We start from the raw sequence: 18,672 nt of genomic DNA, 5'->3' as shown, positions 1-18,672 counted from the left end.
ATGTCGGCTACTTCTCCTGGGCGCCATGTTTGCCCAAACCTGTTTGTCCAGCTGGTCGACTGTGGTGTGGAACATCGCAAGAGCAGGGATTTCTGTTAATTAAAATCGTGATTTGTCCTCTTTTTGTGTCTTGGATCAACAACATTATACATTACTGTCAACATGCAAAGAAAAATGCTCAGCATGCCAGGATACATGTTTGCTAATCTGAATCTGTTTTGATTGAACCTCTGAGAAGTTTATTAATTGAGCTGGTGGCCACTGGAGGGATTGTGGTAGTGGAAATGCAAAGACGCTTGAGATTTCTAAGTATAGGAATATTACAATTTGCACCACATACTTTTACATATATATACACACACACACACTTGTTTTACTATCCTTGTGGGGACCAAACAATTGATTCCCATTCAAAATCCTATTTTCCTTATTTACCTAGCCTATTTACCTAACCCTAACCTTAACCCCAAACCGTTAACCCCTAAACCTATTTTTTTATGTCCCCACTTGTCTGAATTTTCCTTGTTTTACTATCCTTGTGAGGACTTCTGGTCCACACAAGGATAGTAAAACCAAAAACACACACGTTTGACAGCCCCTCAAATTAAATCACAGAGCCCAAAATAAACACGAACATAATTTTGGGTGTTAACATCAAATACATTTGAGAATGCAGAATGCATAATGGAGTTGGCATCTTAGTGTGGATTATAATTACATATCTCTTGGGAAATGCACCAAATTTCCACTCCCCAAAACAAATAAACGCAAAACCGGAAAGTTATTATGCATTTTGTGACGAAGGATCACTACAAATATGTAACTTGATGTATCACAAATGATAGGAACCGATAGCCTATTGCAATTGTCATTCTTAGGCCCATTTAATTCCCATTTGAAGCAGCAACTTCAATTTAAAAAGACAAACTTGTTAATGAATACGCTGTATCAATGCAGTGGGCCTATTAAAAAATGGGATAATCTAAGGACATGATTTTTGCTGTTTTATTTTGTTTCCACCGAATGTTCAGTCAAAATAACAGACCTGGCTGTCTTCGATTTGACATGAATGGAGACGGGTTGAACAGGATGTAAAAATGTGTGTGTTCATAAAAGAATGTGTTGCTCTATTTAGTCTCATCAACATTCATTCAAAAATGACAACTTCTCTCAAAGGGATAATGAAAATAAATCATAATTAGGGCCCTGTGTTTTGCGTAATCATATGACATAGCAAGATGTTATCCTGTATTTTAAGCTTTATGCAGATATGAGAAATGCACCCAAAATGAAATCAATTGTCTAAGGATGGAGCTGAAATATCTGACATGAAAAGAGGATAGTTTGATGATTTTTTTTTTAAATACATGTTCAAATCCAGGCATGTCACATGATTGCGCAAAAAACAGCCCTACTCATAATGGCAGTAAAGTGGCACATGGATAAAGAAATAAAACCATCTTTAGGCCAAGTCCATTATTAGCCTTTGAATATATATATATTTTTTTAAATCAATTTGTTTACAATATACTACTTTTAAAATATGTTAATTCTTTGGTTATACAGTTCTGATGCTAGTCTAAGTATTTAAATGAATGTAATCTAAACCTGACAAAAAAGCACCACTAGGCACCACTACATTCAGATAAGAACACTCTTTGCATTGGAAAAAGCAACCATGTTTTTAACGAATCTTTATTATAAAGACACGAATGTACATTTTTTCTTTCATTTGGAATACTGACATTGCGTGTCTAATTCACATTTTCTTCGTAAAGAACAATAGCAAAATCTTTTACCTTATAAACAAGTGCTGCAATTAAACTTCCAAAATACAACACTACAGTCCGGACAATGAACAATATTCAAGTTGGAATTAACATAAATTTGAATATCAGCAAGCTGAAAACAATAGCAGCATCTTAATTTCTCAATTTAAATGGTCTCTAATGGGTAGGCCTATATCAAATACATGAGCATAAAATATCATATTTTTCCATAAAACAAATGTTGTGACAAAGGTTCGCCCTCAATTGGTCGTTCTTGGGAATATTTATGGAAAAAAAAAAAAATCCATAACACAGAGCTCTTGCTGAAAAAACAATTCTAACTCAAAGGGATAAACTACAAACTTTAAACTTGTTGGAGGGCAATTTTCAGAGTTCATGTGTAGAAAAATATTCCTTGACGTTCCAAAGTCTGGGTGAGTGGATCCGATTCAAGCTTGTTGATTCATAAAATGGTCAAAGAAGAAGCCACCCGGACAGGCTTTTTCATCTGTGCGTCACTTGAATTTTCCAAACATTAACTTAAAAAAGGCTTGATAATTGTCTCTACTATTAGTTAACTTCTTAATGCTTTGAAGAAAAAAGCTCTTCAACAAAAAAAACGAAACAAAAATACTTATTTGAAAGGAGGAAAAAAAGTCACAAGACTTGGAACCGCCAGGAGGAGGCCTGGTCTTTGTAGTCCAAGCAGTCGGTGGTGTTGAAGTTGAGCTTCCAGGAAGAGGCTGCGGCCGCGGCCGTTTGTTCTTTGTAATCCAGACAGTCTGAGGAGTTGAAGGCCAGGCCGGCCCCGCTGTAGGCCTGGTGGTGGTGGGGGTGGTGATGGTGGTGGTGCCCTGAGGTCTGCCCTATGTGGTGGTGTGGATGGCCAGACATGGAGGAGCCCGTCATGGGGCTGAGCTGGTGCGGATGGTGGGGGTGGTGGTGAGAGTGCATGGGGGCCAGGTACGAGCTGCATTCCACCCCTCCGAAGTAGGAGCCCGTTGACGCCGGGGCGGGGTAGCCCTGCCCATAGGCCGCCGCTGTCTGGCTGTAGGACACTGGGTAGGAGGACGTGCCTCCAGTACCTGACACAGACCTCTGCATGCAGGAGGCACTGGTGGGGGGAGTGGGGTCGGGGACAGGGGGTGGTGCGGGGGCCGGGGAGATGGGAGCAGGGCTCCAGATGGAGGACACTGGGGCTGTGACGGAGGTAGAAGTGCTGCTCAGGCCTTGGCCTCCATGGCCGGAGGGATGAGAGCCACCGGACGAGGCAGAGGAAGAGGAAGAGGAGCCGGTGCTGGTCACTGCCGGAGGGGTGAACTGACCACTGCTCTCTGAGCCTGTGCTCTCCCTGGTTGGAGAGGACTTCTTCTTGGCAGGCCGGACTTTAGCATTGTTTCCACTCTGGGCCTGCTGACGGCACTTGGCTCTCCTGTTCTTGAACCATACCTGCACAACAAGAGGCAAAGGGTCAACTTTAAATGCTGTCTGTCATCCGCCCAAACAAATTTGCAAAACATTGATTGATTGCAACAGACTGAATATCTATTTCCATTTGAGAATATTAAATGCTTTGTAATTTGTACAATTAGTGGCATACATAATACTTTGTCGCAAAGGCATAACTAATATCAACTTTATCAACCAATCGTTAATACCTTCTTGTAGGTCAATAAAGCACCATTATTCTTTATTCACTGATTCTCCTGTCCCATTTTAGGCATTACAAACACTTGGAAATGACATGAAACTGTTGAGCAGTCAGTATTCGATTTGCAAGCTACCTCTGCACAGGCTTGGCTGCCTACCTTGCATACTGTGCACATTTCTCTGCTAAATCAGTGAAACTCTAGAGGAAGCTGCCATAATTGCAGTAAGCCTGTGAGAGGGGTACAAAAGCTGGTTACATAAAGGCTGTCACGCCCATTTCAAAAGGGGGCTCATAAATTCTAAAGATGGCCCTTATGTGAGAGCTGGACATAAATTATATTTTAAAACATGGAATTGTATGTATTTCTTGAACTATCAGAACCAGTTATGATAACAGATTATGAATATTGTTTATTCGTGTAGTATACAATTGCAGCTAAGAGCTGAATTGCAGTGTAGGATACATAACATTTAGCCCAAATAAATACTTAACTGTGTTGAAACTCATTCAAATCCAAAATAAAATGTAAAGTATTGATTGAAATGTGCAATAATAGGCCTTGTCCTGGTCGCTGTTTTGCACTGCAAGTTCAGAAAGTTCCCACAAATGGCAAACAAGTTCACACAAACAATAGTAGGCTACAGTACAGTAGTAACTATATAATTGCAATTCTGTACAAACCTGGACTCTAGATTCAGGCAAATTGATTTTCAGTGCGACTTCTTCCCGCATGAAAATGTCTGGGTAGCGCGTCTTGCCGAAAAGTGACTCCAGAATGTCCAGCTGAGTCCGAGTAAAAGTTGTCCTCTCTCTCCGCTGTTTCCTCGGATGCGCTGAAATGGAATAGAAACCTGTCAATGGAAACTCTTCGAAGCCATTTCGATCTGATAATAAAACGAAATGAAAAAACATTGTTCACCAAAACAAACGAGGTTCAATATAAGTATTCAAAGCTTCCATCTCAAAATGTTCATATATTTCTGAAATAGCTAGCTTCAAAATCAAAGTCAAGTGTTTCTTCAAAACGAAAATAACCTACGAGTGAGATATACATATATTTAACAGTTTTAATTCACAGAATCTTCTGCACTACGATAGGCCTTCACCGTAATCACACTAGGTCTAAAGTTACTTAGTCACGTAACGTGGAAACGGAAAATAATTTTGTTATTAAATCATACCATCCTATAGATTGACAATAACTTGTGCTTAATTATGCGTTTCCGTGCATTTGGAAGTGTCATTCTCCAGATGCACATGAAATGTATTGCGGGAGAGCAGTGTGTGCTAACTGGTGCTATATTTTTTTATAATGAGCAACAGATAACTATCCAATATAACGTCACAGGTGATTCGGATTTGGCACAGTTAGTGTGAAGTGTTTGGGGGGCGTTTTACCTGGATACCCCACTGATGGGTGCAGTAGGTCCATGGCCGTACCGCTGAGCCCCATTCCGTTCATGCCGTACGGGGCCTGTTTGAGGTATGACATCATGCTAGAAACGGACACGGGGAAACCAAAGTCCGTGCGGAAATGTTCGATTCCCCCGATGTTGCAGTCCCTTGAAGAAATCCTGCAATGGAAAACGCACTGTGAGTAGAATGTGAAAATATATATTGATGTTGGTTACTCATTTATATTTAGTAGCCTACAAAGAGAAATTCCACAAACTACATTTGATTCTAATAATTGAAATGGCCTTATATTCAAATTATGGGTAATTCAATTGGAAATAGCCTGAAACAATATCAAAGCCAACTTATATTTCCAATTTCAAAACGTCGCTAAATTGCAGTTGCCTATAGGACTTTTTGATTGAGACTTCTAACTTTTACGCGAGTCGTATCAAAAGTGAATCAAAAAGCCGATTCCCTCTCCAAAAATCCAAAGATTAGCCGTTTACAAAGGTTTCCAAAAAAGTATGACATGACGCGTTAACGTGGCTAAACGATATCCAATTATAAACTCAGATTGCAGTCATCCATCACTACAGTAAAGAAATAATTACGGATGAAATCTGTCGCCAGTCGTGTATTAATTCCTTTTGACGCATGGCTTCTTATGGGCAACCTCTAAGCCCTTGTTTTGATCAATGCATCCACCGTTAAAAACAGTACATTCGCCATTACGCACATTTTCGGTGCATGGAGAGGCCTGCAAGATAAGATTAATGACTTTCATCAATAAAATAAAGCATGCATTTGGATTCAGATAATTGGGCACACAAATATGTAAAGTGTCATAACAGCCTGCATAAAATACAAATACACGCACAAGCTACACATAAATAGCCTTATAATCAATTTCCCTGTTAATGTAGGCCATTTTATGTCAAAATCAGCACAATTTATTAGACTATTTCATACGTAGTTTGTCTAGGCCTATAGGCTATACAGGGCCGACATGCTACCCTGCGTAAAATAACAAATGGACCAAAGTTGAATGTCGAAACGAAAATGGAGTTGGCTGCTTGTCAAAATATTGCATGATATTATATTTGACAAATAAATATTCGAGGCCTATATAATATCCACATCTTCTGAGGTGTGTTCTACACGACTGCCTAATGGAACATTCTCTTTCAGCAGAGACAAGATGTCACACATTATCAAATTGCTTGTTTTTATTTGAGTTTTTTTTTTTTCAATATAAAAAAGAACACTAATTCTGCATTTTAATAGTTGTTTTCATTGTTATTACATGGTTATATCCTGATAATAAGAATATCTATCCGATCGAAATATGTTCCAAGCGTATCAAGTTAGAAAAATATTCAAATTAAAAATTTGAAATCAAAGCAACAGGCCTGATGGCATATATGATATCACATGTAGATGCATTTCAGTAATTGGACGGTGTGCCTTAATTAATGTAAAGGTTGAAACAAATAGGTTTGTTTTTTTACTTCATTGACTCGCTACAATGTATTTGGCCCCTAAATAGACCTACTTGGGTCCATGCTGTGGACACGGACCAGCTGATGGATTTGTATTGAGGCGTAAATACTTCACTGTATTTCCATAACCGCAGGAAGGAGTTTAAGAAAATGTAAATGTCGAAAAACTCTGTGCAAATTAACTCTATTGCGATTCAGATGAGAGCTCCAGGGATACCATTATGAGAAAAGGTCTTATCAGCAAAATAAATTAACAACACCTCAAATATATACATTCCATTTGTCTTGTCAGGCCTCAGAGTTTTTCCATTCAGATGATAAGTGCGTAACCAAACCAGAAGTAGCATTTAGGATATTAATTGACCATAAAAACGACATTTCCAATGGAGAGTTTACTGTCAGGTAATAATTGATAGCTTCCCCTGACGAGCGTGATTGTTTACAACGACCATTTACAATGACCGTTTTCAATGAGCGCACAACGGTTTCCAACGCAAGTTGCACCTAAATACAAACTTCGTAGTCTTATCAAATACAAATATATCGTTTTCGAAGAATGTGATTAGCTTACAGTAGGCTCAATTGTATATATAATTCCATCAAAAGGACGAATAACCCAGAAGGAAGTAGCCTAAACGGACTACATAGGCCTATATAAGACAAGGAAAACTTTGCATTTACCACTCACCTTGCGTTCGGGATCCTGTTTTCTTATTTGCTTTATTTGATGTCAAGCCAAGAAGATCCCGTACATCAAAAATATCCACATGGAGAAAATGCTCTTGAAAGCGAGACAACCGTAAGAAGGTGCGCACACAATTGGATGAGAAATACGCAAACTGCAAATAAGGAGTTGACATCAACCAACGCAGTTTTCCCAAATCCGAACCCCAGTGGTGCGTCAGAGGAAAATTTCACAATTGGAAAAAATATTATAAAAATCAAATCAATCGCATTATCTTGTGCGTCTTGCACTGTGGTAAGGTGATTGCCAATGTTGACGGATGGAGATTGATCACCTTCTGCCTACCCTGCCCTTCTATGAACGAAAGACACATGCAGAACCGCCCACTTCGTCCAATCCAAGCTCCCGTGCGGCTTTACAGGCAACAGCGGTAACCAGTCAATTGCGAGGGTTGCAAGAAAACCCCTCCCCTTCAAATTGTTAAATAAATCTATACCACGTGAGAGCCCACAATTGGAAAAAGTTATACTTAATAAAAAACGACATTACATTGAATGCTCTACTTAGACGTAGGCCTACGTCGTTATTCATTTCATTTGCATCTAGTATATTTTGCGTTTGCATAAAAACAATGTGTAGGCTACCATAAAAGGGACATTTAAACAGGTCTCAGTGTTTATTTCTCTCATGAAAAAAACAAACCCATGAATTAACAATTTTCCCATCAAAAGGGATGATGTAAAGTGAGTTGGGAACAAGGCCTACATGAAAAAATGCGAACTAAGAAAATGAATTAGATTACCTAAAACTAAATGTAATATCTTAAAACGGAATATAGCTTTAGTGTAGCCTATGTGATTGATTAAAATAACAAGAAAACCAGCCTGCCCTCGGTAGTAATGCATTTTGGACCCTGTGTGCGTCTTCAGAGAAAATCACCTTTCAACGTTCTCGTTTTGGCCGTAATTGTTTGTGAACAACACCATCGTTTATACAAATTGGAGCATTTTTTTTCCATAGCAGCGGAATACTTTCTAAAAGTGGTAAAGAGGCTCTGATTTAACCGTGTAATATATTTTCATGAATATTAATGAATGAGATAATCCTCACTTGGATTTCCATTTCAGAATAATAGTGCAGTTCATCCAAACGAGGGTCTCCTCTCAAATAAAGTTTCATATGAATTAAACTGGATGTGGAATCGACCATTCTATATGCTATAACCTAAAATAAAAACATTAAAAAACACTTTTCAATAGATAAATGTGCATGAAGAATGGAAAATACAAATTATATTTATATTCGGGATTAATTGTTGAGACCGTCATGAGGCGTCTGTCTCCACTGCAACCGCCTCGGCTGGTGCTTTGTTGAGCTCATTTTAAAATAAACTCGAATTGTAGCCGGAGCTGCAATAATAAATCACGAGCAAATAATAAAAGGACTGTCAAGAACATTAGTTAACTAAATGTGATATCAAACGAAGGCATTTTAACATCCTCTTTTGATCTTTAGAATGGCCTAATCGAAACAACGACGTAACAGCGCTAAAATAAAAACTGTTAATGGTTGGAGGAAAATCAAAGAGCGTTTCGAATGACAACAGGTTTGCATTTTACACTTGACATTTATTCACACAAAATCATAGGTGCCATTTTATATGGCAGGCGTTTGGCTATGAACGAAATAAGGCTCATATTATTAATTCAAGGTAAATTCCAATAGGCAAGTCAATTACGTTTTTGTCAGGGCCACACAGGCCCAATGCATATTACAATGGCCAGGGAAAAATATAAAAAGCGATATTTCTCGGCTAAATCTCACACGTTTGCTCCAACTATTGTATGACTCAAGCGCCCAACATATAGGCCTAGACCTGTCAAAGCCAATGTGATCGATCGCACACAAGTATCAAGATATCAAATAGCAAAATGCCATTGTTAAAAGAGTATTGGACCTAATCCCAAATTGCAGTAGAATTTTCTTAATGCTAAGCCCGTAAAACCAGGGATCAGGGCAACTCAAGGGGTGGGGGGTGTAAGTTTGTCTCTTTAGCTGGCAGGATTGGAGAAGGTCGTGTATGTTGTCGGTGCTTATTAAAACGATGATGCATAAAATCCCCCAAGTTGTCAGAAAGCATGAGCACACGGAGTCGGCCTTTTGTAAAAAAAAATATAAAAAAAAAACTGTGGCTGTGGACGGGGCTTTGCAAAATTCACCCATGATCAACACCTGCATGCGCGGTAATAGCGACAGACTTCAAAGCTTGCACATCTGCAATACATAGGGGGGCAATCCGTTCTCCCAGAATGATACCTATGGCATGTATGCTACTGCTATAGCACTACGCAAAAAGACCAGCACTTCATTTTGAACTAAAAAAACTTTATCTATGGGTTTATAGTCGGTGTCAAGGATTGAGTGGCTTTTTTTCTCTTTTTTGGATAAACTCGTAAAAGTGAAGCATTACGCAATGGTGGAAATACACAGAGGTAAGGTGCGCACCTTAATGCGGAACTCTGGCTGGAGACAGTAATCAAATGATCATGGTTTGTCATGCACATATGTGGAATTTTAGTTTTGAGGCTCGATATTGTATTTGAAAGATTTCCATAACAGCAGGTTTAACTGCAAATGTCAAAATAATGGTGAGAATTGTTTTCAGTAAATAACATATGCCATTCATAACGAAATAGCCTGTAGGCAAGTTATAAATAGGCTATCATTTTTCTAAAGTATTTAAAACATCCTTTCACCGAGGTGTAGCCTATAGGCTACTACTGTAAAAACGTTCAATTGAGAGATTTCCACTACATTAGTCAACGGAGTATAGGTCTACTACAATGAAAACTCCCATGCAGATTAAATGACTATATTGTTGACGTACGTGGAGCCGTGCCATTTCTTTGACGGAGCTGAAACTGAACGAGACCCGACCACAGAAGTCAAAACGTCTATTCGAATAACAATATGCACAGGATAATACGTATGAGTAGGACTGGTGCTATGCATTCCGGCCCATCCACACATTATTATAGATGAAATTGTTTTGTCGAAATAGTAACCCATATGAATAATCTTCTGATTAAAACCATAACATTCTAATCATGAAATTCAAATCTCGGCTCTATTTAAGGAATTAGTGGAAATGAATCCAGGCTATGTAAACACTTAAAACATTTGATGCAAAAAAAATCACAGGAAAATGAATCCATGTTGGAATCCTAATCATGCATAAAACATTCCCATATCAGTTTAGCTTCAAAGGCATATCAATATCAAACTAAACTGTATGATTTTTTAAATATAAAAATGATGAATTCATTGTTATTAAGATGTTAGTCATTTTGTTTTAGAGTAGCCTAGTCTGATCCTCTAAATTGTAGGCCTATACCATAATTGAAAGTAGGTCATTAAATCCCATACTTATTACTATCGCAATAACATGCCTAATTATTAAACCACATGAAATAAACAAAAACAAAATCTTGTTCACAGTAAAGTCAATTGCTATGTCTTATTTACAGCAAGGACTATAAAATCAATATTAAAGGTACTCGGGAGACTTTAAAACATATTTGTGATGCATTTCTGTTCAGTTTTAATCTCTCTGCTCATCAACTGACTTTTTTGACTCATAGATAATTGTTGCATCCTTTCCATTAACCATCTTACATGATTTATTATCAATCATAAGAAACAGGTCTATTAGGCTATGCAATAGCTCCACAAGTGCTTAGAGATCACATGACCAACAGGGTGAGCGAGTGTGATGTGTTGTGATACTCTGCTGCTTGATACTGTGCTGTAATGTAAACACGTGGGATAGGCATGTACTGTACTGTTTCATATGGAGCTAGTTTCCCAGTCTGAAATATCACCTGGTGTCCTCCTCACAATGGAGACACGAGCATCATGTACTCCTAGGCACGCCAGCTTTCAACAGGGCACTGGGAGGTCAGATGGGTTGACAGGTAGCTAGCCTACTCACTGTCCCTGCAAACAACTGCTAGCCTACAACCAAAGGTAACAGTAGCCTATCATATGCATTCTAAATTTGTCACCAAGGGTAAAAATGGTGATCATTTGGCTTCAAACTGACAAGTAAAGGAATAATCCCATGAAAATAATTGACGAGACGTAGAGGTTTTAAAGGCAGTTGAAGTACAGTTTTCCCAAACAGTAGGTGGTTGATAAAAAAAATGGTTCTCATGTAATGTGATCTGAATAACACAGTCAGAAGGATATCAATTTTGAGGACCATGCACTTATCACGCAAGGCTTGTCTACTGCCCTGGCACTCAGTTTCTCTTTGTCCCACACTGGCACTTAATGGGGGAGTCAAGGGTATAGTCACTTAGCCAGGGTGCCCAGCACTTTCTGCATTCAACAACATTGTATCATTACCTAGCCTAGAGAATGACCAAAACTCAACAGACTGGCACTCAGGCTAGCAGTTAGTAGCGGTGCCATAGACTAAAACACGAGACAGAGGCTCCATACACCTAATATTATTTACGAGACGGACAAATGTGATATGTTTGAGTGAAAGAAACAATATCTTCTATTTTTTCTGCACACAAATGGATAAATGGGCATGACGTCCCTGTTATGATATACAGAACTTACATTTAAAAGAAAGTCTTGAAGACGCCATTACTAAAGTTGGTGTTGGTGAAACAGCAGTGCTTCAATAAAGAATTGAGAGTGCAACGTGTCATGCCTATTTTTAACACCTCTTAAAATGGACTTCATATATTGAACATTATGCAATTTATCATCTTTAAAAAATGTACCTTCACTTCAGTTTCATAGGCCCTATTTGTAGTATTGGCATGACGTCAATTTCCGAAGTGAGTGCAAACACTAGGCTACATTGCAACTTACATTTTTTGACAGCTCACATGAATAAACAGGACAAGAAAGAAAGTCATAATTCATGACGTGTCATGAACATAGCAGTGAAAAATATTCATACATGGACAATGAGAGAGACAGAAAAGGAAGAGAGAGAGAGAGAGAGGGGAGCAGAGAGGGAAAGAGAGCAAAGAGAGATAGCAGAGATACAGAGAGTGAGCAGAGCTAGAGAGAGGTAGAGAGCAGAGAGAGAGAGAGCGGGAGAGAGCAGAGGGGAGCATGTAGCTGTCTGTCACAGGGCCGGGCCTTCCCGCCCCTCTCATTAGGAAGGTAAACAATGAGGAGGAATGATGAGAGACACGGCAGAACAAATGAGGAGCAGGAGGGAGAAATCAGACACCGGCTTAAAGATCCCACAGCCCACAGTCACCCAACCAACCCAACCCAAACCACCATACATACACCCCCATTGCAATCCCCCAAAAAACAGAGTGAGTGAGGGGGTGAGGGGGGGGGGGGGGGACCCTGAGCAAAGAGTAAGGCAACTTTCAATCCTTTTAGGATTAGGCTCTCCCCCCCTCTGTATCCCTCACTCTGTTCCTCCTCTCTTTCACTCTACTGCCCCCGGGCAATCACGTTAAAACTTGCATGGCCAGTGCTCATTCAGATATCCCTAACAATGCGCACCAGTGGTAACCATGTGAGCGTTGGCAAGCCACACAAGAATGCACAGGTTCAGTTCCCCGTGACCCTCCCTATGCACAGAAAAAAAGAGGAGGAAAATATACTGAAGGCGACGCTGCATTTCTCAGCAGCTTTAGGGAAGAGAGACTTGGGGTGCTTATTTACCAAACCTAAAATTACACCTTTTACGCCAATCACGATGGTTTCTGGAATCAAACTCGTAATTCAGTGCTTTTACTTTTCGCCGGAGAGCCTAAATAATTTGGGAAACAGGATAATCAATGTATGGCACCACACTGGCAAGGGAGGAGTTAACCATGGTAACAAATTACCTGTAGAGTTGTTACCAGCCCAATCTATTTATATTATTTTCTGGTCATTCAAATGCCGTTAGAATGGCCTACTTTTTTAGATGAAGTGGATGTGCCTCATCGATATACAATGAGCTGCTGAAAAGGATTCTCTTTTAACCACAGGGTTACCTGGTTAACAAAGAACTGGCAAGATCAGAGATTTGTACATATTTGTGAGGGTTAAAGTGCCTTGACAGTAGGCAAAGGAGAGATGCGCTATGCAACACAAGATTATTTCCAAATACTGAAAATAGCTACAAAAGTGCAATTGGAGCACAGGAGCAAATAACAACTTCCTACAACATATACTAACACAATTTTTTTTTTCTCTACCCAGAGTGCAGCAGGAGGGAAGGGAATTGCCATCCAGCCTTATCTCCAGTTCCAGTCAACTAGAGGCCCTGAAAGCGTGTGCACCATCATCAGAGCTGGCCATTTGATAGGATTCTGGCACTGCACCTAATCAATCTATGGCGTAGAGCCGCCAGAAGACCTGTAACAAAGCTCAAAGAGCCTCACAAATGGCCTAGTGCAGGGGATAAGCCCCTGCACAGGATTACATATTGATTTTGAATGTATAAAAAAATACAAATAAACGTATCATACAAAACCCGAGACGGACTACAAAAGGAGGCAGTAGTCTGTGCATGAATCTCCCCTTTAAGAGCAGGAGCGTCAACTTTCAAATACGGAGACCCCGAGCATGAACCAAAACCTAAAAAAAAATGGCTAGAGAAATCAAAGGCCAGGGGTGAGGTGTGGTAGCAGTGCATTCTTGCAGGGAATCACCACAGCTCCACTTTGCTTTTCGAGGCGAAGGGTCAATATGGTGGCTACACATATTACTCAAATGAAAACTTGCATACTTGCTACGTCTCAGCCGCTACATCCGGATGTAGTGTACGACACTCGACAGACAGTTGCCCCCCTTGAAGCATGGCAGTGTAAACACCTATTGTCTTGTTGAGCCTACAGTATGAACGGTAGTACAGAGCAATGTTTTTGAAACGACTGAAATGTATAGACATTTTCATCATATTTTAGACTTGTTTGATTGAGTTTTTACCTGAAATTGCAGTAATAGCCTGTTACATTCTGACATTGTTGCAGTAGATGCCGGCTGCACTGAGCCACGTAAAACTATGGAAGCCCATCCCTACCACCAAAAACATGTCAAATGCAAATCATACAAATATGTTTTTAATCTTCATTTGTAACATTGTGTGATGATTTCAGAGGTGGCACCACAAGTCCCAGAGTGGTTGGGGGGGGGGGATTGTTTTCCTGGAGCTCAGAGTTTTTCCTAATCTGGTAGTAGGCTAACCTAACCAACTCCGGACCCTAGTTGTTGCGTATGACATTGTAATAAATCAGCAGTAAAAAAAACAACATTTTTTATGGGTTTTATACGGGCTATGATGGGACCAGATAACTTTTCTAATCATATGATTTAAAAATATATTATAATAATCCTGGAAAAACTCCTGCCCCTAGGGAGGATGAAAACATTAAAACCCTTCACACAGACAAAGAGAACAACTGCGGGCCAAAAACAAACAGAAAACGAACAGGGCTGAGTTCGCTGTATGCAGGGTTGCATGGTATAGACCTTTGCATCTGTAATTAAAAAGATACTCATACATTATGACATCACTATTGGGTTGATTGATTCATTCCAGTCAATCATTTTGGATTAAAAAGGCCAAGGCAGCCAAGCCCCCTGAAGTGTGAATATTAAAAAAAACTACATTTGATCACATTTACATTTTCTCAGAACACAAATAAATAGGCTCTAAGTAAATAGCTTAAGCTATTAAAAACATGACGCTATGTTTCCCCTGGTCCAGATGGGATCAGAGCGCATAGACTTCTCTTGGCTACCTGCAGCTGTGGTTGTTATCAGTAGGTTACAGTTGATCAGACTGAAGCACAGACTAATTGTGCACGTTGACAAATCATAAGGGAAATTGTATTACATTTTTGGGGTGGCGGTTATGGGCTTCCATATAAAACAGCATGTTGGGGGGAATTCACCCACGTTTTCAGTCGCAATTTGCTTTTACCACATGTAATGATTTGCATCGTATTGATAAAAATGAAGCCTGGTCTGTTGTAATGTTGTAAGGTAGGCCTACTGTCCTTTTATATTTGTACGAGAGGGTTCATCGTAAATTCTTGATAGGCTAACGTTACTTGATGAAGACACACTGTTATAGCAACTGTGTTACTGTCTTGAAGCTAAAATGTAATGAGTGTAGCCTACAGATATGAAAATAAACCCTTTAATTGTCTGCACATACATGCTAGTGAATTGTTGCGTCATTCAAGAGTGCAATATGGTTAGGTTGCATTATTCAATAGTGTAATGTTTTAGAAAAAAAGTTTGTCATTTTTTTTAATAGTTTGTGCTTACTGGCTATGGCTACTGTGATGTTTACAGTCAATTTGAGCTGCGGACCAAGAATGTTCCGTTGCCAGCCACAACGAAAGGTAAGGCAGGGATGTAATGTGATTTGAAAAGTAGAATTCTCTTTCGCCACCCCGCCACTCAGACTCTCCTTCATATCTCGTAGTGAGAATAGTAGCCTTAGTAGTATGTTAATGACTTTATTTGGCAAACTTTCGACACCTCACTGTTTGTTTGCTGTCACCTTGCGGAGTCAGTCTCACCTTCGCCTCCCTTTGACTACGCTAACGTTTGTCAGACTGACAGCTAGCCGTCAGTCCCAACAAGGGGGTCTCACACACACAGGGCACACACACACACACACACAGGGCACACACACACACACACACACACACACACACACACACACAGGGCACACGCACACACACGCACACACACACACACACACACACACACACACACACACACACACACACACACACACACACACACACACACACACAATGTGGTTCTGACAGGAGCAGCACTGAGTAACCAAGCAAAGCTATTCAAAGGATAGATAGATCTAGAACCTTACGTCCTTGATAGGAGCGCAGAAGAAAATACAGCTGTTCCCCCTTCCATCAATAATCCTCACTTAATAATCAGGAGATTAACTGATATCAGGTGTGCAGATGACTGGCGGCAGAATAATAAACAAGTACGCCGAAAGACGCCTGAAAGAGAAAAAAACAAAAGAGAGCGCAGAGTCCCCTAAGCCAAGCCCCCCCCCAAACTAATTACAATTGATTTCTTATGGATCGGGTACCTTATCAGGTGCGAGAGGGAATTACCATGGCGAGCCAAAGGGTTGTTGCGGGTCGCCGTCGAATGGCAAAATCAATCTACGTGGAGTGACTGAGTGTACCCGTCTCCCTATTGCAGGGAGGGCAGACACTGTCACTGGTATAAAATGTACATAACAGACGTTGATTCAACGTAACAGGGATATAACACAAATCGGAAGACGTTATAAGAAGATGGAGAAAAGCCTAAATTACTTTCTTACAAATAGATAAATATGTAGTCTAAGAGCTACACATTATCCACAAAGACTGGAGTCTGACCCAGATGCTACATTTACTACTGTATGATGACATTATTCAAAGTCAGCAATAATGATATTACAGGCACAGTATTATTTAAGAAATCCCCCAGAAACATTGACTCTCCACCTCAGTGTTGAAACCGGCTTCAGTTCAGCATCTCCACTACAAGCTCTTTTCTCCCTGGGCAACTTGGGAAAAGTTCATCAATATGTTAATTACTTAATCTTTAAACACTTAAAGAAACCATTAATAAACATTGATTTGAACACTTGCCACCAGTGACTCGCATTAATCCACTGCAAATAGCTGATACACAAACTGCAATGGAGGGCAATTTGGGTAGGGATTACCAATAGTAATAGACGAGAGGAGAAATTGATCACACTTTCTCTTGACAGGGAAGAGAAGAAAGCTAATTTAACCACTTTGCGTGATGACTCTGCTTTTTTTGTTGTGGAACTGAAATGAACTTCAATTGATTTTCTAACTGCTTTTCTATTCCAATCGGAAAAAAACAGTGCCTTCAGAAAATATTCATACCCCTTGATTTATTCCACATTTTGTTGTGTTACAGCCTGAATTCAAAATTGATGAAATATATTTTTTCTACACACAATACCCTATAATGAGAAAGTGAAAACATGTATTTATATTTCCTTGCAAATTTATTGAAAATGAAATACAGAAATATCTCATTTACATAAGCATTCACACCCCTGAGTCAATCTTTTAACTTAGATCTTTACATAGATTTTTAATGGGATTTAAGTCTGGGTTTTGGCTGGGCAACTCAAGGACTTTCACATTCTCGTTCTGAAGTCATTCCAGTGTTGCTTGGATGTATGCTTGGGGTCATTGTCCTGTTGGAAAGTAAATCTTTGCCCCAGTCTAAGGTCTTTTGCACTTTGAAGCAGGTTCGCATCAAGGATTTGCCTGTATTTGGCCCCATTCATTGTTCCCTCTATCCTTACCAGTCTCCCAGTCCCTGCTGCTGAAAAGCATCCCCATAGCATGATGCTGCCACCCCCATGCTTCACGGTCGGGATGGTGTTAAATGGCAGATGAGCTGTGCCTTGTTTTCTCCAGACATAGCGCTTTGCATTCTGGTCAAAGAGTTACATTTTTGTCTCATCAGACCACATAATCTTTTGCCTTATGATCTCAGTCTTTCACATGCTTTTTTGCAAACTCCAGGATTGCTGTCATGTTCCTTTTCCTCAGGAGTGGCTTCCGTCTGGCCACTCTGCCATAATACCCAGATTGGTAAAGTCAAATCAAATCAAACATTGTCACATGCGCCGAATACAATAAGTCTAGGCCTTACCGTGAAATGCTTACTTACAAGCCCTTAACCAACAGTGCAGTTCAAGAAGAGTTAATTAAATATTTACCAAATAAACTAAAAGTAAAAAATAATGAAAAGTAACACAATGACATAACAGTAACGAGGCTATATACAAGGGGTACCGGTACCGAGTCAGTGTGCGGGGGTACAGGTTAGTTGAGGTCATTTGTACATGTAGGTAGGTAGGGATGAAGTGACTATGCACAGATAATAAACAGTGAGTAGCAGCAGTGTACAAAACAACTGTAGGGAGGGGGGGTCAATGTAAATAGTCCGGTGGCCAATTTATTCATTTTTAAGCAATCTTATGGCTTGGGGGTAGAAGATGTTAAGGAGCCTTTTGGTCCTAGATTTGGCGTTCCGGTACTGCTTGCTGTGCGGTAGCAGAGAAAACAGTCTATGACTTCGGTGATTGGAGTTTATGGGCTTTCCTCTGATACTGCCTATTATTTAGGTCTTTGAAGGCAGGAAGCTTGGCACCAGTGATGTACTGGGCCGTACGCATTACTCTCTGTAGCACATTAAAGTCAGATGCAGAGCAGTTACCATACCAGGTGGTGATGCAACCGGTCAGGAAGCTCTCGATGGTGCAGCTGTATAACTTTTTGACGATCTGGGGATACATGCCAAATCTTTTCAGTCTCCTGAGGAGGAAAAGGTTTTGTCATGTCCTCTTCACGACTGTCTTGGTGTGTTTGGACCATGATAGTTCGTTGATGATGTGGACAACAAGGAACTCGACCCACTCCACTACACTAAAGTGCTGTAGAGACGGTTATCCTTCTAGAAGCTTTTTCTTTCTCAGCCAAGGAACTCTGTAGTTCTGTCAGTGTGGTCTTTGGGTTATTGGTCCCCTCTCTGATCAAGGTCCTTATTGCCCTGTTGCTCAGTTTGGTTGGATGGCCAGCTTTAGGATGAGTCTGGGAAATTCCATAT

At 40.0% G+C, this 18,672-nt stretch overlaps 1 protein-coding gene and 1 long non-coding RNA gene across 4 annotated transcripts in view; one reads left to right on the top strand and one right to left on the bottom strand.

Moving 5' to 3' along the window:
* Positions 1–1,677: 1,677 nt before the first annotated feature.
* Positions 1,678–18,672, bottom strand: part of LOC129839377 (homeobox protein OTX1 B-like) — a 52,664-nt gene continuing 35,669 nt past the window's right edge. Inside the window, exons 1-4 of one of the 3 annotated variants that reach the window (XM_055906784.1) lie at positions 7,006–7,395; positions 4,819–4,994; positions 4,102–4,304; positions 1,678–3,218 (exon numbers count right to left, since the gene is read on the bottom strand). In XM_055906784.1, coding sequence (XP_055762759.1) covers positions 2,427–3,218; positions 4,102–4,304; positions 4,819–4,915 — 1,092 coding nt within the window. In that variant the 5' untranslated portion in view covers positions 4,916–4,994; positions 7,006–7,395 and the 3' untranslated portion in view covers positions 1,678–2,426. Of the gene's footprint in view, positions 3,219–4,101; positions 4,305–4,818; positions 4,995–7,005; positions 7,396–18,672 lie in introns of those variants that run through there. The other 2 variants (XM_055906782.1, XM_055906783.1) reach the window with 2 other exon arrangements.
* Positions 8,917–15,195, top strand: LOC129839378 (uncharacterized). Its single transcript, XR_008757012.1, has 2 exons — positions 8,917–9,494; positions 13,234–15,195. It is a non-coding gene; the product is annotated as an uncharacterized LOC129839378 (long non-coding RNA).

This window comes from Salvelinus fontinalis, chromosome 40 (assembly GCF_029448725.1).
Source record: "Salvelinus fontinalis isolate EN_2023a chromosome 40, ASM2944872v1, whole genome shotgun sequence".
NCBI classification, from domain to species: Eukaryota; Metazoa; Chordata; class Actinopteri; order Salmoniformes; family Salmonidae; genus Salvelinus; species Salvelinus fontinalis.
The sequence above is the reverse complement of the archived record's forward strand: the minus strand, read 5'-3'. Positions and strand labels throughout refer to the sequence as shown.